The following is a 25,088-nucleotide window of genomic DNA, read 5'->3' as shown; positions in this document are numbered from 1 at the left end:
TTTTACAACCTACTGTGACAGCAACATAGGAGAAAAGCAAAGTAATTTATGGCTCATTTTTCTTTGGAAGAAAGGTACTTCTTATTTGTATGTGTTTGCAAGTATTTTAATTTTAAAATTTTTCACGATAGTGGTCCTTTAAGTAAAGCAATGCCATGGAGGATTGTTATTTTTAATGTGAAATACATATTTGGCCCGGTGATTAATAGAAGCTGAGACTTCACTTATTATACACCTGTGGAATAAATTATTTCCCCTCCACAATTTTCATGTGTGTTAGAGCAGGGCTGTCCAACTCCAGTCCTCAAGGGTGTCACACATTTCTGGCACAGCTTAAATTAATTGTTGGGACTGAATCAGGAAAGGTGCGCTTCATCAAGTACAACACATTTCTCCCTTTCCCTGTTCATCCAAAGTACTGGCATGGATCTGGCCCTTGAGGACTAGAGTTGGATAGTCCTGTGTTAGAGGATCAATCAACATGCCATGGCAGACCAATACCACAAATCATCCATAGCTCCAAACGGAAAGCATTCAGGAAGTAGTGATCATTTTACTACCTTGCATCATGCAATTTTGATCATATTTCAGAAGAACAGGTTGATTCACTATTCATAACGCGCTGGAACACAGAGAGTTATATTGCCTTCCGCGTGACTTAATGACACCGCTGGGCACGCTAGTGGCAGCATAGCATGTGTTGCTATAAAAGCAACGCCAATGCTTTTATTAACCAGTTGGTAGTGACGTATCCCTACCGCAATACTCCACTAGTGCAGCCACTACTAAATGAATGTAATGTTAATTTATGACATTTTTTTAGGTTTCCCTGAGCAGAAGTCTACTTTATACAGTGAAGATAACTGCAAATAAAATATACAAGGAAAGGGCAATAGGAACGGAAAAACCACACCAGAACCACGTTTTCTGAAAAAGATATTTCTCATGTTCCATGGTAGAGGAGATAAATATATGGTACTCACCATGTTTACAAAGGCTGATATAAACACCAATAAAATTGTGAAAATTCCAATAAGGGTGCTGTTTGTTCGCGACTGGACAATCTTCTGAGATACTCGTTGCAAGGCGGTTGGAAAAAGCTACAAGAGAAATCTGAAGTTGAAGTCTCAAGTCAGAAACTATGGAGCCCTCCCGCCTCTATGAAGACCAGCTGCACTCACTTACCGTTATGCAGGAGTACACGGCACACACAAATAGGATGTTGGCCAGGATGATGAAGATGCTGCTGTACACACCAAGCATGAGGATGGAGCTGCAGAAGAAAAACAGTCACATTGGAATGTATGTAGCGCCAAATTACAAGTGGTGGTGGTCAAATCATCCATGTGAAACAGACCATCACTTAAGTGAGTTGGCTTACCTCAATGACGACAGTCAGATAAGACAATACTATTATGCACAGGCAACGTATTTCACAGGTCTGAGCCCGCTTCCTCAGGCCAATACAAGTGCCTACTATCATCAAACATATATATAGCTCAATACCACCGCTAGGGTACTATATACACATATATATTTATACAAACAGCAATAAAAATAATAAATATCAAAAACACATATAGGATAAAATGTTTTTGTAGTCATATATTTTTTTTACTACACTACAAAACAAGGTTATCCTATATGTGTTTTTGATATTTTTTATTGCTGTATGTATAAATAGATGTGTATATAGTACCCTAGAGGTAGTATTGAGCTATATGTATTTGATGATCATAGGCACTTGTATTGGCCTGAGGAAGCGGGCTCAGACCCGTGAAACACGTTGCCTGTGCATAATAAATCGTATTGCATATTATCTGACTGTCCTCATTGAGGTAAGCCACCTCTTTTTTTCTACGTTTTATTTGATTTTAACCTAATTTTATCTTTACCTGAGCGCCTCTTTACCCTTATTGTGCGCATTACACCCCTTCATACCATTGAGGTTGGAGGGGAATCCTCTGGGGTCACATGGTGGACGGCGTTGTGACATCCAGTTGTTTTTGACCTAGGCGAGTGACTGTATCCAGTCCCATTGGGACACCCCGAGTGCAGTCAGGTTCATTGTCTCCACCTGCCTCAAGTGGTTGGTTGCCTCTGTTGCAACCCACGCCATACTTTAGCAAACGACAGGTCCGTCAGACCCTCCTGCTGGGCGGACATTCTGCCGACAGTAGGGTGTATGTACAGTCTGTCGACAGACCCGTCGTTTGCTAAAGTATAGCGTGTGTACGTGCCTTATGGGAGTAGCTTCTTTTTGATTTTATACACTATCCATTAGCTACTAACGTGTTGCACCATGGTGTAAGGAATGGAGAAGGGGGGGGGGGGGGGGGTAGTGTTAAGAGTAGGTGGAAGGTGGTTAGTTTGAGAATTAGGGTGAGTTAGGCGATAGTAGACTAGCAGTTAAATTACTGCTATTCTACTATCGGTGATAGTAGATTTCATTCAGTTTTTAAATGTACACCAACAGTGGAGGGATGATACTGAGTGTACAGAGACAATTTAAAACTTTAGAAGCAATGGGAACAGTTTCAAAGTATATTTTGGAAACCGTGATCAGCAGGCACTGTAGCTTATTTACTAGGCGTATAAACACTGTATATTAAAAATGTGCTAAAAGAAATACTGATAAATCGACTGGAACAATCGATTGCCCGAAAGATTGGTCACAGATCTCATGTTTACACAGCCAATGGTATATCCATGAAGAAAACCATACAAATGTAATTAATTAGCAAGTATGGTTCCCTTCCCACATGTTCATATACAATTACAAATTATACAAAGAAATAAGGTTTTAAAAAGCATTAAAATTAACTGATAAGATTATTATTGAGCAGATCAGTTTTGCACATGTATCTAAAACATTAAAAAAGGTTATGTCTAGTTTAATTAGTAGCAAGTATGAATTCTACAGGCTCTGCAGGTAATCTGATCCAGCCAAGGCACTGGCTGATTATCCACGACCTATACAGCTGGGCTATATAGCAATTAACAGGATGACTCTGCAATTCTGCTTACTGTAAATATATTCAAACAGTGATTAAACTGGAAATCCTATCATTTCATACATTTATGGAAAAAGCATGACCGGCCAGAAACAATTGCATTCCATACCATGCCTGTGATTAGTAACTATATGACTACAAAGGGCTTGATTCACAAAGCGGTGCTAACTGTTAGCACGCCTGTGAAAACCCCCTTAGCACGTCTAAACGAGCTTTTCGCGCGTAAAACTTATTGCGCATAAAACTTTACGCACGTAAAACTTTACGCACGCACTGCACAGAGCGCAGGGCGCTCCGTGCGAAGTGCCCATTAAAGCCTATGGGACTTAGCACGCGCATAGGACTTTGCGCACAAAACTTTGTGCGCGATCTGATTGAGAAATCTGGTGCTAACCTACTTAGCACCCTGGTTAGCACGTCTAAAGACTTTAGACGTGCTAAGTAGGTTAGCACCGCTTTGTGAATCAAGCCCAAAGTGATCCATGTTCATCCACTTACTGGGGAAATATGACGATCTGGATGAAACAAATGAAGCAGAAGACCAGCAGGGTGCAGGCAACATATCCGCCAAAGCGATCGTCTACTTTTTTGGAATACTGTAACACACACACAAAATAGAGAATTAGACACTTATGTTTTTTCATCCCCTTAAAGGATCACTGTCGCGAAAATCTTAAAATTTAAAATACATGTAAAAACATATACAGATAAGTACGTTTCTTCTTCATAAATTACTTTTCTCCTATGTTGCTGTCACTTACAGTAGGTAGTAGAAATCTGACAGAACCAACAGGTTTTGGACTAGACTATCCCCTCATGGAGAGTTCTCAGGGTTTTCTTTATTTTCAAAAGCACTTAGTATATGGCAGCTGCTCCCTTCAGCTGCCAAAAGAAAAAGTGTATGGTGAGCAGGCAGGCTGGCCAGCATCTTCATATAAATCTTTTTCAGGGACTGTCTTTATAAAGAATAAAGGCCATGCTGAGAATTCCCTATGGAGAGATGGACTAGCCCAAAACCGGTAGGTAATGTCAGATTTGTACTACCTACTGAAAGTGACAGAAACACAGGAGAAAAGTAATTTATGGCTCATTTTACTCCGGAAGAAATTTACTTATTTGTATGCGTTTACATATATTTTAAATTTTAATATTTTTGCGACAGTGGCCCTTTTTGATATGACATCTCTGAAAAGGCTCAATAGAAACATGGGCATTAGATTCTATAAATGAAATCACATAATAAATGCAGATTGTGTAAACAGAGGGACTCCTTACACTTTCACTGACACAGGTCGATCTAGAAATGCTGTAAATTGTGTAATCTGTTCTGTGGCTTAAAGAGAGTCTGAAGCGAGAACAGATCTCGCTTCAGACCTCATAGCTAGCAGGGGCATGCGTGCCCCTGCTAAAACGCCGCTATAGCGCGGCTTAACGGGGGTCCCTGTCCCACCAAACCCCCTCCGTGCAGCGGGGGAGCGCTTCCTGGTTGGGGCAGGGCTAACCGCCGCAGCCCTGCCCCATGCGCGTCTGTCAGACGCGTATCTCCGCCTCTCCCCCGCCCCTCTCAGTCTTCCTTCACTGAGAGGGGCGGGGAGAGGCGGCGATGCGCGTCTGATAGACGCGCTGGGAGGCAGGGCTGCAGCCGTTAGCCCTGCCTCCTGGAAGAGTTTTCCCTACGACCATTTTACAACCAACTTTTTCGGGGGGTGGGTTGGGGGTGAAGGGACCCCCGTTAAGCCGCGGGATAGCGGCGTTTTAGCAGGGGCACACGTGCCCCTGCTATATATAAGACCTGAAGCGAGATTTAGTCTCGCTTCAGTGTCTCTTTAATAACCTCCCTGGCGGTATGGATGAGCCCGACTCAACTAGGCAAAAATACCTGAAAATTCTATGGATGAGTCAGGCTCATCCAATACTTTTAAGGCAGGATTACATTTTTTTTCACATTAACCCTTTAGCAGCAGAATAAAGTACAACTTTTTTTTTATTTGGCTGCAGGGACAATTTTTTCCTGCCACTGGGGGTCTGTGGCTTTCCCAATCTGACAGGCTTGGCAGGGTATGCAGAGTGGGTGACAGGAAGCTTTCATAGCTACCTGTCTGGACCGCTGGATAGGCTTCTTCTTCATTCTCCACCCCGGCGATGTAACTCCAACATGTCTTCTCTGTTCCGATCACATGATATGACATGTGATCGGGGTCCAGGAGACTGTGTCAGTGTTACAGCGTCACTCTGTGGTGGAAGAGTCTGTTCCATCTCTTCCATCACTAGTCGTCCACCACTGGGTGCCGCTGTAATGCTGACAGTCTCCTGGATCCCAATCACATGTGATATCATGTAATCGGGACCCAGAAGACCTGTTTGAAGTTCAGAACTGCCGGTGGAGGAAGAGAAGTTGTTTGGAACAAGTAAATATAAGGGCTCCCTGCCACCAGAGATATGCAGACAGAGGTTTAAAATGTACTAGCAGTTTTCAAATGAAAAATTTCGTTTGAAGCCAATGGGCTAAAAATTCACCTTCGTATGCATATGCAAAAATTCGCACATGAGTGAAAATCTTATTGCAAAAACAATGCGAAAAACCTGACCATTTCCTACCAAAAAGCTGAAGAGTTTGGAAATTGTGGCCTAGCAAAAAGGGAAAATGAAATTTATACATGATTTTGTGTTTAAAACTTTTATTACACTCAAAATATACATTAGATCCTTGCTTGACACATTTTGGTAAGTTACAGACAAAAGTTTCATGAAAATTAAACCACTTTTTTATGCACTAAATCTAGCAAGAATGTAATGCCAGGGAGGTTAACGCAGAACTAAAGCAATTATTTCATTACTGCTGCTCAGACTATCCCTTTTAATGCTGATCACACATGTATAGATTTTAATGCAGTCTATTGAAAATATTGATTTATAAATGACTGCAAAGGAATCTAGAGCGATTATTTGAATGTTTGTTTTTTTACTATCTATTGGATGTAATATTTTACCAAGTTTCCTTTTAAAGGATACCCGAAGTGACGTGTGACGTGATGAGATAGACATGGTTATGTACAGTGCCTAGCACACTAATAACTATGCTGTGTTCCTTTTTTCTGTTTCTGCCTGAAAGAGTTAAAGATCAGGTATGTAAGTGGCTGACTCAGTCCTGACTCAGACAGGAAGTGACTACAGTGATAAGAAATTCCTACTATAAAACACTTTCCGAGCAGAAAATGGCTTCTGAGAGCAGGAAAGAAATAAAAAGGGCCAATAGTTCATAGATTTTAGCTCTGGCATACTTCAATGAATGTGTCATTGAGCAAAAACAAACAGTTAAAACTAAAAAAGTAGATTTAAACATAAAATAAAACTGTGGAATATCTTAAAAAGTCATTTTTAGGAGAAGTAAATTGATACAATTGTTTATTTCATTTGTTTACTTTCGCTTCGGGTGTCCTTTAAAACAATGCCAATTCCCTTGCTGTAAGAACACAATAGACAAATATATGCGCGGTGCGAGTTACAACCAGGACTAAAGGATATTATGTCCAAAGTGAATCAGTTACCCAATGCCAGTGTCAGACAATGAAAGGAGGAAAGGTTGCAGCTCTCTCAGCAGTGCAGCTCTCCAGTGCAGCTCTCACAGCGGTGGGATTTGGGAAGTGTCTGTATCAGAAAAAGGAGAGAGAAGAGAGCGCCTCTATGGTGCAATACCTTTATTTCAGTTTGCAAATTGCAAAAGGAATGCACTTACAAGATCGCATGAATTTACAAGCATATTTCACATGCTCAATGTTCCACTCTTTGGACGTCGACCATGGCCAGTGGGGGGGGGGGGACATCAACAAGGGTACGTGATAGGTCTGGAGTCCAGGCAAGCTTCGTGTGCTGGGTTATAATGACGTGTTTCAACATGCCAGTGTATCTTTGCCAAGTCTGGATTCATGCATACATTCTGACATGACAAATACACTGCCGTGTCAAAACGCATCATCATTATAACCCGGCATACGGAGCTCGCCTGGACTCCAGACCTACCACGTACCCTTGTTCATGTCCCCCCCACTGGCCATGGTTGACGTCCAAGGATTGGAACATTGAGCATGTGAGATAGGCTTGCAAATTTATGCGATTTTGTACATGTATTTCTTCTGCAATTTGCAAACGGAATTAAAAGTATTGCACCATAGAGACGCTCTCTTCTCTCTCCTCTCTCCCTTGCTGTAAGGCCTGGGACCTTCTAGCAGCTCTTTTCTAAGCGCTTGTGATTTGTAAAGCTCTTGCTAATGTAATGCTATGAAGAATTTTTAAAAATCTCATCGCTCAAGTGGTATAAGAGAGAACAGAGGCGCCAAAAGGATAAAAGGGGTTTTAAAGGAGCTTAAAAGCCAAAACCTGGTAATTAGAGGAGGCAGTGGTGGACTTACCCCCTCCAAGCACACACAACACGACTGTACATTCAGTCTATTTATTAACGAACTCCAGATAAAACAAAGCAACGCGTTTCACGGGTCAGCGCCCGCTTCCTCGGGCAATAGAAAAAGGAGTTACAGCATCTAGTAAAACAAACGACACTCAGCGCCTGTGCCTAGAGCTCTTCAAATCACAAGCACTTAGTGGCAGAAGCAGATAGAACACTGCCAGACCCAATTACCAGGGGGAGGGGGACGGGGAGATCAAATGGGACTAGCAGGTTTTCTAACCGGTCTAATTGGTCATTCCATTCAAAAGTGGTAGACCAATGACCATCTGCCACAATTATACATAAGAATATGTCTGATCACATCAGGTAAGCATCATCTCCTATCTGAGCAGCCTAAAGAAATTCAGAAGTGAGACAAATATAAAGACTTAAAAAAACTATTAGACTTGCTGTTGTGAGGATAAACTGCCTTTAGTCAGATGGATGAGTTTCTCAATCAGGTGTTTCATCTCCATTAACACTATGCTTGCTGCAGGAGTGTAACGGAGCATAAGCATGATGGCCAGGCTGGTCTCTTAAGAAATGATAGAACTACCAGGCCAAGATATTATGCGTAGGTGTCATTTAAATGGGGTATTCTTCCTTTAAAAACTAATTTGAGTGTGATGTGATTCTAATCAGAATCAGGAAATAGATAAGGCTAGGTCCACACTGGTCAGTTGCAGAACGGATGCGTTTTAAACGGATCAGTTTTTCTAAACTCTCCACCCCATCCCTAAAAATGTTTTTGCATGATACGTTTATATTCCGTGGAAACGTATGCCCAGCCGTGGGGCGAGAAGCAGCCGCCATGCTGGAGGGGTATAGCTATCGCTCCAGCTATTTTCTGCAAAACTTGTTAAAATGTATAGCGGGCGGCAGCGAGCTTACCTGCTCTTTCTACTTCCTCTGCTCGCCATGTCACTGCTTGCAATGCCTCCCTCTATACTTCGGAGGGCGGCATTGCAGGCAGTGACGCAGCGAGCTGAGGAAATAGGAGGAGGTAAGCTCCCCGCTGCTATACATTTTAACAAATCTTGCGGAAACTAGCTGGAGGGGTAGCGGGGATTGGGGACCCAGGTGAGGGGGACGGTCCCCCCTCCTTGCTGACCACTGCCACCCCCGTCCTGCCTGCTCTATCACTCCATCATGGCAGCTGCCTCTCCCCCAACAGGCTGTGACACAGAAACGGAGCAGTTTGTGTGTCCAAAGATGGCTGTGTAGAGGGGGATCCGTTTTTCCACTGCCCCCCACTACCCCTCTGTGTATGCGGGACCGATTACGGTCCGAGAAAATGCAGCAAATCCAGACCATCTGTTTAGGTTTTTAAAACGGACCCCCTGAATGCAGATGGATCCTTTTTTTTTTTTTTTTTTTTTTTGAGTGAAGGCGGCTTCTGTTTTCAACATTAGTATCTGTGGCTCCGTTTTTGATCCGGGCTGAAAAACGGAGCCATGGAAACATTAACATACCAAGTGTGAACCTAGCCTAATGCACCTAACAATATGGTGAAATTTCACTCTTTTTTATGGTTGACATTGAAAAAGGTTCTTCATATCTCTCAGAATGCCCAGCTATTATTTCTTTATACATTCCCTGCTTAGAAAAAAATAGTGTTTCATCTACAGTATCTAGGCTTAAACTGGGTTTGTCTATACTCATTGGGACAACAAATTACCCAAGCAGCTCGAGGTGACCCAAAACACTACAAAAGTATAGGGGACAAAAAGAGACTGAAAAGCCCTCCTACTATTCTGTTGTACTGGTCCAAGCCCTATCCCTATACAGCCATATCAATTCCTGCCATGCACGGATGAGGAACAAAAGTCCGAAATATAATAATGACAGAGGCGCCAACAGATTAAAAGAAGGGAGGACCGTATTTAAAAACAATAAAATAAGGGGGTAAGGGTGGACTTACCTCCCCAATGTTCAAAACACAACCACTGTGATTAATGTATCAAAACATTTAATCCGTACTCCAAAATAAACAAGGAGCAACAAAAAAGGAGCAACTCAGCAAAATACAAAAAAGGAGCAACTCAGTAAGCGCTGCGCTATTTCTGCACACTTCTGAGTTGCTCCTTTTTTGTATTTTGCCTGAGGAAGCGGGCTTGAGACCCGCGAAACGCGTTGCAATTGTTTATTTTGGAGTACGGATTAAATGTTTTGATACATTAATCACAGTGGTTGTGTTTTGAACATTGGGGAGGTAAGTCCACCCTTACCCCCTTATTTTATTGTTTTTAAATACGGTCCTCCCTTCTTTTAATCTGTTGGCGCCTCTGTCATTATTATACATTGTTATCCACCTGGTGGATGGGTGTGTACACCCCCTCTTTTTTTCCTGCTACAGAGAGCGACTTCTTAACCTGAGTGGGGACAGGTCTAATATCCCCATATGTGCTAATAGTGGTTGCCTGGTCCGGCAACCCATGTTTGTGAGTATATCTCTTTATTGCTAATTATACCATCAGATATCACCAATAATACACGATTGGGGGCTCCCGTTTCTACTTTTTGTTTCCTTACAAAAGTCCGAAATAGGCTGTTTGCATGTGGGGTTGGTGTGGCTGTGTAAAATATAAAGCTGGTAGGAGGTAGAGGAGATGGAACTCCAGCACTCTCAAGATTGCAGCAGGGGACTGGACTTGACCTTCCTTAGCATATGACTGAAGCAGTGTAATCCCCTTTAAGAGCGTGCATAGGCTGTGTGGCAATAGACAAACTTGTGTTGGAGGGAGAGACGAGGTGGAGCCAGCACTGCAGATAGGGTAATTTATTGAGTCAAATATAGCAGAGACACTTACAGTCAGCGAGATCAGATGCAAATGCGGGGAGGTGGGCGCCAGGTCTATGCCCCCCTGCGGACGTCCGTTTCGCGCAGCAAGCGCTTGTTCACCGCAATGGGGAAAGAGTTGGGGGCGGGCAGTTTCAGCGTGGGTTACATACCCACGTAGCGGCGGCACTTCCGCCTACGTCAGCCTGCCACGCCCCCTGGTTTCTAGAGCAACCACTGACGCCCACCTCCTCCGTAAGGAGGACGGAGAGCGTCCATGTAACTAGGCAATGGGAGACCTATGCAGCGGCGCCACCCACCACACCAATCAGGGCCCAGCTCACGCGTCTAAAATGTAAACAAAACGTAGAAGCAATCAATGCTGCGTTCACGTTTATAAATATTAGCTAACTGTATTAGAGGCATGTAGGACGCAAGAGCGCGGGCAGTGACAGGACGTGCTAGGGCACCGCAGCACAGGAACTCCATCCCAATGTTTTAGCACATTAAAACCAGCTGAACTGAAGCTAAAGGAGGGAGAGGGAAAAGGGAGAGAAAGGAAAGAGGGGGGGAGGGAAGGAAAGAAGGGGGGTGTGGAAACGGGGGGGAAAAGAAAGAAAAGGGAAAAGGGGAAAAAGGAAAAGGTATAAGGGTGGGGGGGGGGGGCGAAAGGGAAATGGAGAGAAGGGGAAAGGGAAGGAAGTGGGGAAGAAAGGGAGGGAGGGGGAGGGGGAGGGAGATGAAGGGACGGGGAGAGCAAGAGGAGCAGGGTAGGGAGGACAAGGAGCGGACGGAGGGAGATGCCTGAGGCATAAAGGAGGCGCAAGGAACAGCAAAAAGCCCAAAATAGTCCCCAAAGGAGGTAAGAAAAGTGCAGGGTCAAGTAGAACTGCACATGCATGCGCAGCAAAGACATGGGGGGCTGCGCAGGCATGTGCAACTACGAAGAGGAGGCTGGGGCATATAGAGGCCGAAGACCCAAAAAGCCGGAGATCAAGATACCCCAAAGGGTGTAGGTAAAAGGTCTCACATGAGTCCCACCTGATATTTCATATTCTGGGACCCAGGTGAGGAAGTGGAGAGAGCAAAGAAAGCATAACAAACATAAAGAGCGTTCAGGAATTATTTCTCCAAGAAACAGGCTAGCTCATTTTTGTCATTAAATCCAAGCGGTCCAAGAGCATTTGTTCGCATGATCCAGCGGGCCTCATGCTGTAATAAAGTACGTTCTCTGTCACCACCTCTGGTTGTAAAGGATATGGTTTCTAAAGCAAAAAAGTGTAAGCAGTCGGGATCCCTCCTGTGACACTCAGCCATATGCTCTATCAGTCTTGTATGCTTATCTTTGGACTTAAGGGAACGGAAGTGTTCCTTAATCCTAGTCTGCAGTTCTCGGGTAGTTTGGCCGATATAGAATCTCTTGCATGGACATAGTAGACAGTAGACTACAAATTTAGATCTACATGAGAGGACATCTTTGATCTTAACTGGTATGCCTCCCAACGTCTGTGGTCCATATTTGAGGATCTGGTTACAGATGCCACATGTGCCGCAGCGATAATTCCCTGGCTGTTTAAGAGTATTCAGCCTTTCCCCTTCTCTCCATTTCCCTTTCGCCCCCCCCCCCCCACCCTTATACCTTTTCCTTTTTCCCCTTTTCCCTTTTCTTTCTTTTCCCCCCCGTTTCCACACCCCCCTTCTTTCCTTCCCTCCCCCCCTCTTTCCTTTCTCTCCCTTTTCCCTCTCCCTCCTTTAGCTTCAGTTCAGCTGGTTTTAATGTGCTAAAACATTGGGATGGAGTTCCTGTGCTGCGGTGCCCTAGCACGTCCTGTCACTGCCCGCGCTCTTGCGTCCTACATGCCTCTAATACAGTTAGCTAATATTTATAAACGTGAACGCAGCATTGATTGCTTCTACGTTTTGTTTACATTTTAGACGCGTGAGCTGGGCCCTGATTGGTGTGGTGGGTGGCGCCGCTGCATAGGTCTCCCATTGCCTAGTTACATGGACGCTCTCCGTCCTCCTTACGGAGGAGGTGGGCGTCAGTGGTTGCTCTAGAAACCAGGGGGCGTGGCAGGCTGACGTAGGCGGAAGTGCCGCCGCTACGTGGGTATGTAACCCACGCTGAAACTGCCCGCCCCCAACTCTTTCCCCATTGCGGTGAACAAGCGCTTGCTGCGCGAAACGGACGTCCGCAGGGGGGCATAGACCTGGCGCCCACCTCCCCGCATTTGCATCTGATCTCGCTGACTGTAAGTGTCTCTGCTATATTTGACTCAATAAATTACCCTATCTGCAGTGCTGGCTCCACCTCGTCTCTCCCTCCAACTAAAATATAAAGCTATAGGCTTGCTATACACCAGCGGTTCTGAATGCAAGCCTGGCTTGAGGGGCATAAAGAGATCATTTGCATATTCAAAAGCAGTGCATTGTGGGTAGCCACAGATTTTCACTTAAAGCTGAATTATCGCAAATACCTTCTGTTTTAAGAAGGCAAATCACACTACTCATTGGGACAAGGAAAACAAATTTTACCTTTTTCTCCAAGTCTGGGGTCTGAAATGTGAGGAAGAACTTTTTAACATGATCTTTTCGCAGCTGATCGATACTTCGCGCATCAATTGCTCTCGCCAAAAACTCGTCAACCTCATCTTCTGGATTAAGAGCCTCCTGTGTGTTCCTGCTGTAAAAAATACAAGAGGAAATACCAAATGAATGTGACTGGGCATCTTTTTTTTTTTTTTTTTTTTTTGCGCGGAGAGGTACACCCTACAATAAAGAGCATACAACACTGGGAAATGGAGTAAGCGTCACATACTGTGCCTATTCTGTATACAATCTAAAAGAAAAAACTCTTCACTCCATAACAACCAGCTCTGCTTATATTTCCAGATGTTAGGTTGGCGATGGCTGAATACTTTTTTTCAGCATTTGTTGCAGTTAAAGAAACACTGAAGCCGGCTAAATTCCCTTTTTTAACTTGTATTTATGTTCATCACTATAACCCAAGCTAAATCACCGCTATCCTGCAGCAAAACGAGGGGTTAATACCACGCAAATCCCCTCTGTTCAGTCCAGGAGCGCTTCCTGAATGGAGGCAGAGCTAATGGCTGTAGCTCTGCCTCTCAGCGTGTCAATCCCGGCTGATCGCCGCCTCTCCCCGCCCCTCTCAGTCTGCCTTCACAGAGAGGGGCGGGGGAGAGGCGGAGAGCTGTGCGGCAGATTGACGCGCATGGAGGCAGAGCTGCAGCCATAAGATCTGCCTTCATGAGCAGCAAAATCCACGACCAAGAAAGTCGTGGATTTTGCAGGGTGGGTTTGGGGAGTATTAACCCCTCGTTTTGCCGCGGGATGGCGGCGATTTCGCTTGGGTTATAGTTATGAACATAAACAAGAGTTAAAAAAGGAAATTTAGCCTGGCTTCATTGTCTCTTTAAACTCAGGCAAGCTGATGTCTTAAGGTGGCCATACACACAGATTTCTGCCCAATGTGGCATACAGATCCCAGAACCACAGAGGGACAGATTCCCCCCCATACACAGCACACAGATCATCAATAGCTTGCACCAAGAAATCTATTAGAAATCTCATCTATCTAGCAGCAATGTTGCCCTGTTCATAGTTACATAGTTACATAGTTCAATACAGTGCAACTCTGTGGGCCGTCTATCTACTGCCACTCCCCTGCTGCATCCGAACGACTGAGACAGGGGTCACACTTGTCATTTTTTTCTGCACACTACGTGCATTTGTTTGACGAAAAACAAGTATGTTTTTTCACAACAGCTAATGCAATTGATAGAGAAAACTAACAAAAAGTGCAGAATTATGCTGCAGGTTGTCAATGCATTTTTCGCACGCAGAAATGAAACGAAGTGTGAACTAGCCCATCGACTAACATGAGTTCTCACTTTAAATCAGTTTTGCGGGGCAGAAAATGTGCACGAAAATAGAAAACTATGACCCTTGCCTCAAACTCGAGGCAGCTTGTTGCATCACAGATAACTACTACTGGGAGACCTGGGGATCTGGCAGGCAGTGTGCACATGCTGAAATCTATTGAAATCTATGTGTAGTGTGTGGAAGGATTCGATTAGATAGATCCCACTCTGATGAGATAATTATCTGAGAGGGATCCATCTTTTAACCACATCGACCAGTGTAGGACTAGCTTTAAGATAGTTTCAATCAAAATAATCAGTCTGATCTAGAATTGATTGGCCCAGTGTGGCAGCCTTAAAGTGGTCTGAAACTCCGCATTTCTTCTTTGCTCTAAAACAGCTCTTATGGCTTTAAAGCGATTATCACAAAAAAAAGAAAAAAAAATTGTAGCAGAACAGAATTGAAATATTTATGCTGGGAATACACGATGAGATTTTTTTTTACCACATTTACTGTCTTTTTTTCTTATCAATTTCCATTCATTTCTATGAGAAATTTCTATCAGAAAAACGATCAAAAACAAGATCGGACCTGTGAGAAATTATCTATCGAACCATCTATCTGCCAAAATATCTGATGGTGTATTCCCAGCATAAAACACAGCACTTTGTCCTGCCACAGAAAGCCCCTTCAGCTTAGGATCCTATCCAAAGTGGAGATATCAGTATATTTTGTTTACATTCCTCGGTTGTTATAGTGTGTGAAACACGAGTTCTCTCTGAAGCTCTCTCTGTTTCAAGCATGCACACATTTTCAGAACAGCTCACTAGAAGATTTTAATTTATAATAAAAAGCAGCTTGAATAGAATGCAATGGCAGTTTTCAGAGCAAATAAACTGTACTTTGGGAACTTGTCATTTGTAAACAGACAATATTACTTGTGCACCAAAATAAATATGATAACTGTATGGGTAATACAAAGTAGGAAAACACATTTTTATTGAAGGTTATGTCACAGAGTTTCAGACCACTTTAACAGCAGGATTGCTAAATAGATGTGCAAATAACAGATTTAGTAGGCCTGGTATTTTCTTACTTACTTGTCTTTGCTTGATTCATCAATGCCCTGTCAAAAGAGAAAAAGTTATTTAGCTAGGCATTTCTACTGGTGACAATGTATTGTGTAATCACTTCAATGGTGCCAGTACAGATTAGGTGTAAATTAGTTTTGGCCTACTACAAAATCCAGGGATAAAGGTGCTAAACTCCAGGCAATTGGCTGGATGCAACAGGTTAGCTGTATATGAAACACAACAGATACTTCAGACTTTTACAGTAAGGAAGCAATTTTACTTGAAGCGGGAAATTTTGGGTGCCCCCTATCGGAAGAAACCTGGCCGTCACCATGAAATGTGGGCACCTGCAATGCCCAATATATAGCGGGTACCCACTATCAGGCTGCACAGGTGCGCAAATTTCACAGTATAGCTACAATTTATCATGGCGCCCAAACATCATAACTTTGGAGGAATGGCAGCAGGGGTTGCTTAAAGGACTTACGAGGCGAGACTGTGAAAAAAAGTTAAATACCTGGCTGGTAGTTGTAGCTTTAGGACACGCCATCCGCGCTCTCCGCTCTATTCCAGTGTGGGGTTTTTTTCAATTTCTACCCTCTGTTCTGGCCCCGACTCCATCCCTTGGGTCGTCCTAAATTTCCCCCAAAAAAGATGGCCGCCAGTTTCGCCGCACCTGCACAGCTCTAAGTCCTTTTCCAGTCCTGTCCTCGCTCCCGGCGGTCTTGCGTGCTTTACGTCCACAAGACAGCTGGGGGCGAGGACAGGACTGGAGGACTTACAGCTGCGCAGCCGCACGGCTATATGAACTGCGCAGGTATGGTGAGACTAGGGCCATCTTTATCAGGGAAAATCAAGACGACCCGAGGGATTGAGTCGGTGCCAGAATATAGGGTGTAAATTGAAAAAATCCACAGCAGAATGGAGCGGAGGACGCGGATGGCGTCCCCTAAGGCTACAACTACCAGCCAGGTATTTAACTTTTTTTCACAGGCTCGCCTCGTAAGTCCTTTAAGTTTAGACGTGGGGGGTCTACGCGGGTTAAGCGTGCGAGGGAATGTTACGGTTAGGCGTGGTGGGCGTTTTTAAGGGTTAGGTATGGGGGGGGGACTGCAAAGTTTATGCATGGGAGGGTTAAGGGTTAGGTGTGGGGGAAGGGGGCACAGTTAAGGTTAGGCATCAGTAAGGGAGAGCTCTGTGTGAGAATAGTGTTAGGTTAAGTTGTACTAAAATATCAGTATTATTTACCGATAATTGCAGCAATTTACATTCTAAAAAAACCCTTATATTCTACCATCCGAAACTAAGCACCCAAATTTCCTTGCGACCCTTTTTTTATGCACACCTTTTACCAGTTTCCTTAATCCAGTCCTGTTTCCTCCCACATCTCAAAAACCTAGCATTAACAGGTTCCTCCAAAAATTATAGGAACTTTTAGCCTAGGACTATAGTAATGACTGGACTGTGGGCTCCACTGAATGACAGTAGGGAACTAGACTGGTTTGATGTACTCAGTGAAGCCCTGTAGAAGATGTCAGCACTATAACAATACAGAATAAGTACACCCTGCAGCTTGTTTACTATTGATACAGGCACTAATATGGAGTTATAACAAATAATACAAGCATATTGCCCTAATTACCAGGGGCCATTATTAAGACAATTTAACCACATTCGATTATAAATAAATAACACTTTAACAGAGCTTTAAGATACAGGCTTCAAGACCACATAGCACACTAGCCTAATCAACACTATGCAAATTAATTCTGGGTGTTTTTACCAAAGTGTTCATACAAATAGTTAAAAATAGAAAGGAAAAAAAATTCCAGTCCTGAAAAATGAATACTGGTAAATATATTATTAGCACCCCTGCAGACTTTGAGCAGTTAGTCACGTCTAACAATAGTTTATTTACAAGACACCCCCACAAACACGCACGCAGCAAACACACATCTGCTCATGGAGCTGGTACACTGCAGTATATCACAGGAAACAATTAAACACATCATCAGTCTGGCAAGCTATGCAGCAATGATGTCACTTTTGGCACAGACACAATTTAAAAAATGGTTTGTACACAAGAGCAGGATATAAGCCAGAGTGAGCTTATAGTGGACCTGAACTCAGAACGTCCTCTCTGCTCTAAAAGATATGCAATAGCATAATAACCTTTAAAGAAAAACATTTCTTTGTTACAGCTGATACAAATCCTACAATAAATCGGCACCGTTTCTACTTCCTGCTTTCAGAAGCAGACATATTGTTAACATCCTGTGCTTTCAAATGAGCTTACTTGCCGTAGCAACCAGCTGACACGGGGAGAGATCGAATTACAACTTGTGATAAGTCACAGATGAGGGGGAATTAGACAGGCTAAACTCTCTAAATACATACAGGGTGCATTTCTCTATGTTTTCCTTCTGTCCTGTGCAAGAGTTCAGGTCCACTTTACCACTTCTGCTGTAGATGTACTACAAGTCTAAGCATAAACTGTACATCATTTTTTAGGGGTTTCACAAACAGGACAAAGGTCCACAAGGGCAACTTTAGAAAAACAGGCCTTCTGCTGCTGAATGACATAGATATAATACATGCACATGAACCCATAATGAAATGCAAGACAAGGAATCTGTGAATTAGTGTTGTTTCTTACTGCATCCGACATGCATCCTCTGCTCACCATCAGCAACGTGCAGCTATACCCCTGACATTTTTCCATTACATCTACGTGACTAATTAATGAGCATGAAATCATACAGAAGAACAAAGGGACAACTTTCTTGGGGCTTCCAACCTAATTGGTACATTTCTGATTATAATGGGAAGGAGAAGCATGACACAGTCCAGGCATATGCAGAAAGGCCTCTGCTACATTATGGAGTCTGCAGATAATCCCTGCTTTATCCAAACATCCCCAGCAGATGGATCATCCTGTTGTAGACAGATGACGCTCCCAGTTAAGCGCTAAAAAAATCTAATCTGATAATAGGAATGTAAGATAGCGGCTATGCTGCTAATATTCAAATAGAAATATTTCGCTGGAAATAACCTAGAAATAACATTAGGGATAATGTTCTGTGAAGTAAGGATATTAGAGGTCATGGAGAAGTTGCAGGACTGGATAAAAGCTGAAGTCTTGCTTTTAATATAGGCTGTGGGACAGTGAACAGATATTTAATATCCTTTTTATTGTTTAGCATAGGCACATCATTTATTATAATAACATACAGTGCAAAACAAAGACGGTCTCCTCTTTCAGAGAAGCATTCTATCTTCAACCCGCAGTTCACAGAGATCCCAATTTATCCAGTTAGGATTTGGAGCCGGCCTGGAGCAGAATCCCAGAACAGCCAATCAAAATGCTTGCTTAACTGAACTGCTGCAACCAGTGGCGTAGCTAAGGAGCTGTGGGACCCGGTGCAAGTTTTACATGGGGCCCCCCCAAGCACTCTATACATAACAATTGATATGGCGCACCAAAACCTGCTAAGGACAACCACAGTGTCATAGTTGCAAGAAGGGGATGGGGAACAGTTTGTTAAGGATTATTACTATTCAAAGCATCTATAGACGTGATTATTAACAGCACAGGACCAACAGAGAGCTAATACTGTGATAGAGGGTGGACCCTTCGGGGCCCTTCTGGCCAAAGGGCCCCCGATGCGGTCGCTACCTCTGCACCCCCTATTGCTACGCCCCTGGCTGCAACCTGACTGGTTGCTCTGATCAGCTGCTCCACCTTTGCTCCAGTGTTCTTTACAAAGTTTTACACAAAAACATCAACATAAGCTGTGACACATTGGTAAAGAGCTAAATTTAAATGCTATCCTTTATAGGGCTATAGTTTAATTTATATCTAATAAAAACAATTTGAGATAATAGCCTGTGTCCGGCACAGATCTAAAAATATCTCCTAAAACCCATATAATGCAAGTGTGTTCAGATGATAAACACAGCTTCTGCAGCTAAAATGTTGCTAGGTTCTGTGGGTGGGACTGCTGCTTTTGAATTACAAGATCCTGCAGTTTAGACTATAAAGAGGAAGGCAAAGATTGAATCTCTCAAAGAAGATAGCCTATGGTAATGATGGTCGTGCTGGAAGTGGCCAACCTGGGCTCCTGATCAGGTACTTTAAAACAGATTTATTTGACAACAGTTAATTAACACTAATGTCTGTCCATTTGTGTGTGGATTGAAACAGAAATGTCAAAAGACCTAATCTGCATATTTCTGTTCATATTATAGCCAGCGGATCATCATTACAGGTGACTAGCATTTTCAGGGAGTCAACATTATCTGCTCCTGTAGTTCTTAATGGAGATGGCTGTATCTTAGGCCCGATTCACATTAGCATTCCCTGTCCGGATCCGCCTGATCGGATCCGGACCGTATACTGTACAAACGGAACGTATGTTCCGCATAGCAATGCATAGGCTATGCGGACGTTCACATGCGTACGTTCCGTACAGTACGGAGCCGGACCGGATCCGGACACTTTTCCAACATGCGCTATTTTTTAGTCCGGCTCATCCGGCCCATGCACCCGGACCGGAGCCTGACTGCACCATCCGGATATAGAAAACCAATGGGAAACGGAAGCACAGAACACACTGGAGACAACACCGGACGTTCTACCCCACTTCCTATGCGTATTTATAGCGGCCATTTCGGATGGGGACACATGGGCCCAGCATATCTGGAGTGGAGCAGCAGTGACACACGTGCTGGAGCTGTTTTAGCAGTATGTCGGAGGTGGAGGTGAGGCCTACAGCGGAGGAACCTGATTCTACAGGTGCACCTTCTGCAGACCCCAACAAATTTTAAGGTATTTTGTTGTTCTGTTTGTTTTTTTCCCCCCACGGATCCGGATGGCAGCCTGAAGCAGTCCTGATGCAAACGGACCGGATCGGATCCTGATTGGAACCGTACGGTTCCAATCCTGATCAGGTCCTGATACGATCCGGATCTGGTCCGTTTGCATGCCAAAACGCAAGTGTGAACGGGGCCTAACGTGGTCCCACCCAACTGTCAGACCCTGCAATGAAACCTACACAAATGCTGCTATAAGCATTTATGTTTTGTCTTTGTTGATCCACAGCAGACCACCAAAAGTTAATATGCAAATATAGACCTCTATTTACACAGACTATTTTCTATTTGTCTGGGAACTGCTATTCTCTGACTCACAGATGGCAAGCATACTCATTCCACTGCAATGACTATACTCCATTAAAGCTGAATAGGTTTAGCCTCATTCACACAAAAGCAGTGCAAAACAAATAATTCTTCTATTACAGGCTTCTGGGACAGGTTTTAATTGGGATTGTTTAAGGGGACCCCCGCCCCGCTCCCCCACGCACACACACTCAATGCATAACCATACCCTCCATTCAGGTATATACCTAACCTACTTGCCGTAACCTCACTCTAACTCTCCCTTGAAAGTTTAACACTTAACCACAACCTTCTGTGATCTTCCCGACACCTGGAAGTTGAGATGTTAAGCCTGGTAAACTTGTTTAGTTATGTTTGGTCAATTTTACTGCCTCCATGTAGTATTAGAGATTACTGGTTAGTTGAGTTCCTGATAACTGGGACTCTACTGTACAGTGAGGGGGTCTGCTTTCCTTGGCGAAGGGTCTATCTGTACTGCTGTATTCTATGGCCAATTGATTTTACATGTTTACATGTATACTGTAGCTGCTAGGACATTATTTAAATTGACTTTTATTATGAACTGTAAACTAGCGGCTTATTTTTGGAGCAAGCTAAATATTTTGAGCATCCTCAAAAATCCTGAAAAATCATTCTAGGGCTTATTTTTGGGGTAGGTCTTAGATTCTCTGAAACAGGGTATAAGTCTATGCAAGTTTTTATGACCAGGTCAGAAGAAAACTCCTGCAGCTTTAACCCATTCATGTGAGCACAATTCCTTCACAAGGGTGGCAGAGGCAAACTTCACGTCTTATAGCCTGCCTAGTAAAACCCACATTAACCCTTTTAGGATTGGCTACCTAACCCCCCTTAAGGATCAGGCGATTTTGCATGGGGGGCATGTTTGGGGGGGGGAGGGGGTCAAGCTTGCTGGGCATGGTGTCCCTCTGGTAGTCAGGTGTCCCCCCTGTAGCGAGCAGCCTTTACTCACCTCTCAGCGATGAGCAGCTGTGGACCCCTCCCCTGTGGCCGGCATCCCCGCTCGTACTGCCACTAAGTTCCGGCTCGCGGCTTGATGACGTCACCAAGCCTGGACCCGACACTTAACGCAGAGAGGAGTTGCCAGCCAGAGTGGAGCGCCAATCGCCGGGGGAACGTTAGGAAGGTGAGTGCATCCTCTTCTCCCCCCCCTACCGCCGAAGCTCTAACCGTGATACTACTATCCGCTGGCGATCGTAGTGATCAAGTGATCAGGAGCCAATCACGATAGCTCCTGATCACTGAGGGGAGATGTCAGCTGTCATATGACAGCTTAATCTCCCCTCTCGGGTGCGCACAATCACGTCGGGAGCGGAAACGGCAGGCGGCGTAAATCCTACACCACATCAGGCTTAGACAGCCACAAGTGCACGTAGGATTTACATTACGTGGTCCGGAAAAGGTTAAAGTACTGACAGCAGGTGTAAAGGGAATTACCAAACCACATAGGAGACGTAACTGCTAAACTAGGAAGGGCTGGATCTTGCCATCTCTGGTGTGCAACTACAAGACAACAATCCCATACCGGCTATATACACTGGTTCTGAATATCTGGCCAAAGTTAATGTCCTCTATTAATGGAAATATGCACAGTTAACCTAGTTCAGGGGAAAGGGAGGGTGGCATTTACTCTACAGAAAAATGCTTTGCCTCTTCTTAGCTCTATCAACAAAGTGCGATTTAACAGATCCTGTTTTTATTAATCCAGTTACTTTAAATATATCAGCAGTACAAGTTCTGCCAGAATAATTGCAGCATGAGACGATCTTACAGACAACAAACGGGACAGTCCTGGGAAAGCAAGGAGCATGGGAATTGTACAGAAGCAACATGTTTATTCTCCCAGAAAACATACGTCAGCATAATCCTGACAGTATAGACCCTCCGCAAGTGCTTCTATTCCACAGATCTTCACCTCTGAGGATAGAAGCTTTGATATGCTCAGACTATATAGACACATCAAGAACAGACAGCTTCCCTTTGGTGAATACAAGAATCCAAATGTGCTGGCAGCTTATTTTAATACAGATGTTCTGCTCATTAGTCAGTAGAATGTTCACATGGAATCCGTAATTAGAGCTCATTTATTATGGATACATTTCCAGGGGCCTTTGCTGGGTATGACATCAGAATGGGTAAAGGACCCCCTGACTCCATGTGATCATGCTGTTATTTGACTCATTGACTTGTCCATATTAAACTGCTGAAGCACAAAGAGTTTTCAGTAGAAGGTCTTTAGGGTGTAAGTGACAAGACTGCTGCAGCATGCTTGCAGGAAGGATATGGCAGAGAAAGGCAGGAGAGCTGGGAGTTGCTCGCCCCTTGGCACGTCTCATTAGACTGATCCCACAGGAGGCCCTCTGACAAGCTATTTTAATTAAATGTTTCTGAGAGCGAAGCAGTGCGTCCCTGTACTGTCTCTGCCTGCCCTCAATGGGAGGACTCCCTCACGCTCACTCCTTGATGCGAGGCCTAGAATCCCCCAACACTAACAAGACAGCATTGCTGCTGTAGTGCTTGTAAACACACTGAGGGGTGCAGCTAAGGTTTTAGTAGCCCCAAGCAGCCCATGACTTGAGAACCCCAATGCCTGAAGTTAGCTGCAGCAAAAAGATGGTTGTGGCTCCAACACCCAAAAAAACGGCGCGCTTCGCCGAAAAACGGGCGTGGTCAAGGTGTAATGTGGGTGGAGCCAAATACTAGCAGAATACAAATACAGGTATTCCCCAGTTAACACATGAGATAGCATACAGGTGGTGCCATCAATTTAGGTAGTGAGCTATAGATGCTGCAGTATAGGTAGCCAGGTACAGCTCCTGGGAGATCTGAGGTAACCCCAGACACCAAGAGGGAATGAATGTGAGGCAAAAAATGGACGTGGTCAAATGTACATGAACATAGCAGTAGTGTAACTTAAATATATTAAATAGTCAGTATTTCACATAAATAAGCCCCTCACCTGGCTTCTGTCTCGTCTTTGGCTGGCTGGCCTGTGTGCTGTACTCTGGCGGTTATGCTGGGCTTGCGTGCTCCGTTTCCGCGGGTAGCATGCGCCTGTCTGGTCGCCGTCAATCTTAGATAAGCAGGTGCCTCCAGTGTATGTTAGATAGGTGGCCCAACTGAAGGTTAGATATATAAATGGCCCCACTATAGGTTAAATAGATAGATAGATGGCCCCAGTGTAGGTTAGATAGATAGGTAGATAGATAGATTAGATAGATAGATAGATAGATAGATAGATAGATAGATAGATAGATAGATAGATAGATAGATAGATAGATAGATAGATAGACCCACTGTAGGTTGGATAGATAGATGGCCCCACTGTAGGTTAGATAGATGGCCCCACTGTAGATTAGATAGATAGGTGGCCCCACTGTAGGTAAGATAGGTTAGTTAGGTGGCCCCAATTTAGGTTAGATAGGTAGGTGGCCCCACTTTAGGTTAGATAGATAGATGGCCAAACTTTAGGTTAGATAGATAGATGGTCCCACTTTAGGTTAGATAGATAGATGGCCCCAGTGTAGGTTAGATAGATAGATAGATGGTCCCACTTTAGGTTAGATAGATAGATGGCCCCAGTGTAGGTTAGATAGATAGATGGCCCCAGTGTAGGTTAGATAGATGGATGGCCCCAGTGTAGGTTAGATAGATAGATGGCCCTAGTGTAGATTAGATAGATAGATGGCCCCAGTGTAGGTTAGATAGATGGCCCTAGTGTAGGTTAGATAGATGGCCCCAGTGTAGGTTAGATAGATGGCCCCAGTGTAGGATAGATAGATAGATAGATAGATAGATAGCCCCACTGTAGGTTAGATAGATGGCCCCACTGTAGGTTAGATAGATGGCCCCACTGTAGGCAAGATAGGTTAGGTAGGTGGCCCCAGTGTAGGTTAGATAGATAGGTGGCCCCACTGTAGGTTAGATAGATGGCCCCACTTTAGGATAGATAGATAGATAGATAGATAGATAGATAGATAGATAGATAGATAGATAGATAGATAGATACTGTAGATGGCCCCACTGTAGGTAATAGATAGGTGGCCCTACTGTAGGTTAGATAGATGGCCCCACTGTAGGCAAGATAGGTTAGGTAGGTGGCCCCAGTGTAGGTTAGATAGATAGGTGGCCCCACTGTAGGTTAGATAGATGGCCCCACTGTAGGTTAGATAGATGGCCCCACTGTAGGCAAGATAGGTTAGGTAGGTGGCCCCAGTGTAGGTTAGATAGATAGGTGGCCCCACTGTAGGTTAGATAGATGGCCCCACTTTAGGATAGATAGATAGATAGATAGATAGATAGATAGATAGATAGATAGATAGATAGATACTGTAGATGGCCCCACTGTAGGTAATAGATAGGTGGCCCTACTGTAGGTTAGATAGATGGCACCACTGTAGGTTAGATAGATGGGTGCCCCCAGTGTAGGTAAGATAGGTTAGGTAGATGGCCCCAGTGTAGGATAGATGGCCCCAGGCTCCAGTGTGTAGGTCGGACTCACCTTCCTCCGATCCCCGCGCCGCACAGCCACGCAGCCTCCAGCTTTGTCTTCCTATTTCCTCTCCTGGCGTCTACTGTGATGACAGGATGACATGCGCTGTAACTAGATGCCGAGAGAGGAAGTAGCCCCCTAGCAACGTGCCGCCTCAGTACCCAGCTGCTTGCGTCATCCCTGACACGCAAGCTGAGTCAGACTGCAG

The 25,088-nt window shown here is 44.2% G+C and overlaps 1 protein-coding gene across 2 annotated transcripts in view; it reads right to left on the bottom strand.

Annotated features, from left to right (window-relative positions):
* Positions 1-25,088, bottom strand: part of ADCY6 (adenylate cyclase 6) — a 349,764-nt gene that overhangs the window by 52,317 nt on the left and 272,359 nt on the right. For both annotated transcript variants that reach the window (XM_068267693.1, XM_068267694.1), the window contains exons 11-15: positions 15,220-15,245; positions 12,773-12,920; positions 3,513-3,610; positions 1,186-1,273; positions 984-1,100 (exon numbers count right to left, since the gene is read on the bottom strand). In XM_068267693.1, the coding sequence (XP_068123794.1) occupies positions 984-1,100; positions 1,186-1,273; positions 3,513-3,610; positions 12,773-12,920; positions 15,220-15,245 (477 nt within the window). The remainder of the gene's footprint in view (positions 1-983; positions 1,101-1,185; positions 1,274-3,512; positions 3,611-12,772; positions 12,921-15,219; positions 15,246-25,088) is intronic.

This window comes from Hyperolius riggenbachi, chromosome 2 (assembly GCF_040937935.1).
Source record: "Hyperolius riggenbachi isolate aHypRig1 chromosome 2, aHypRig1.pri, whole genome shotgun sequence".
In the NCBI taxonomy this organism is placed as follows: Eukaryota; Metazoa; Chordata; class Amphibia; order Anura; family Hyperoliidae; genus Hyperolius; species Hyperolius riggenbachi.
The sequence above is the reverse complement of the archived record's forward strand: the minus strand, read 5'-3'. Positions and strand labels throughout refer to the sequence as shown.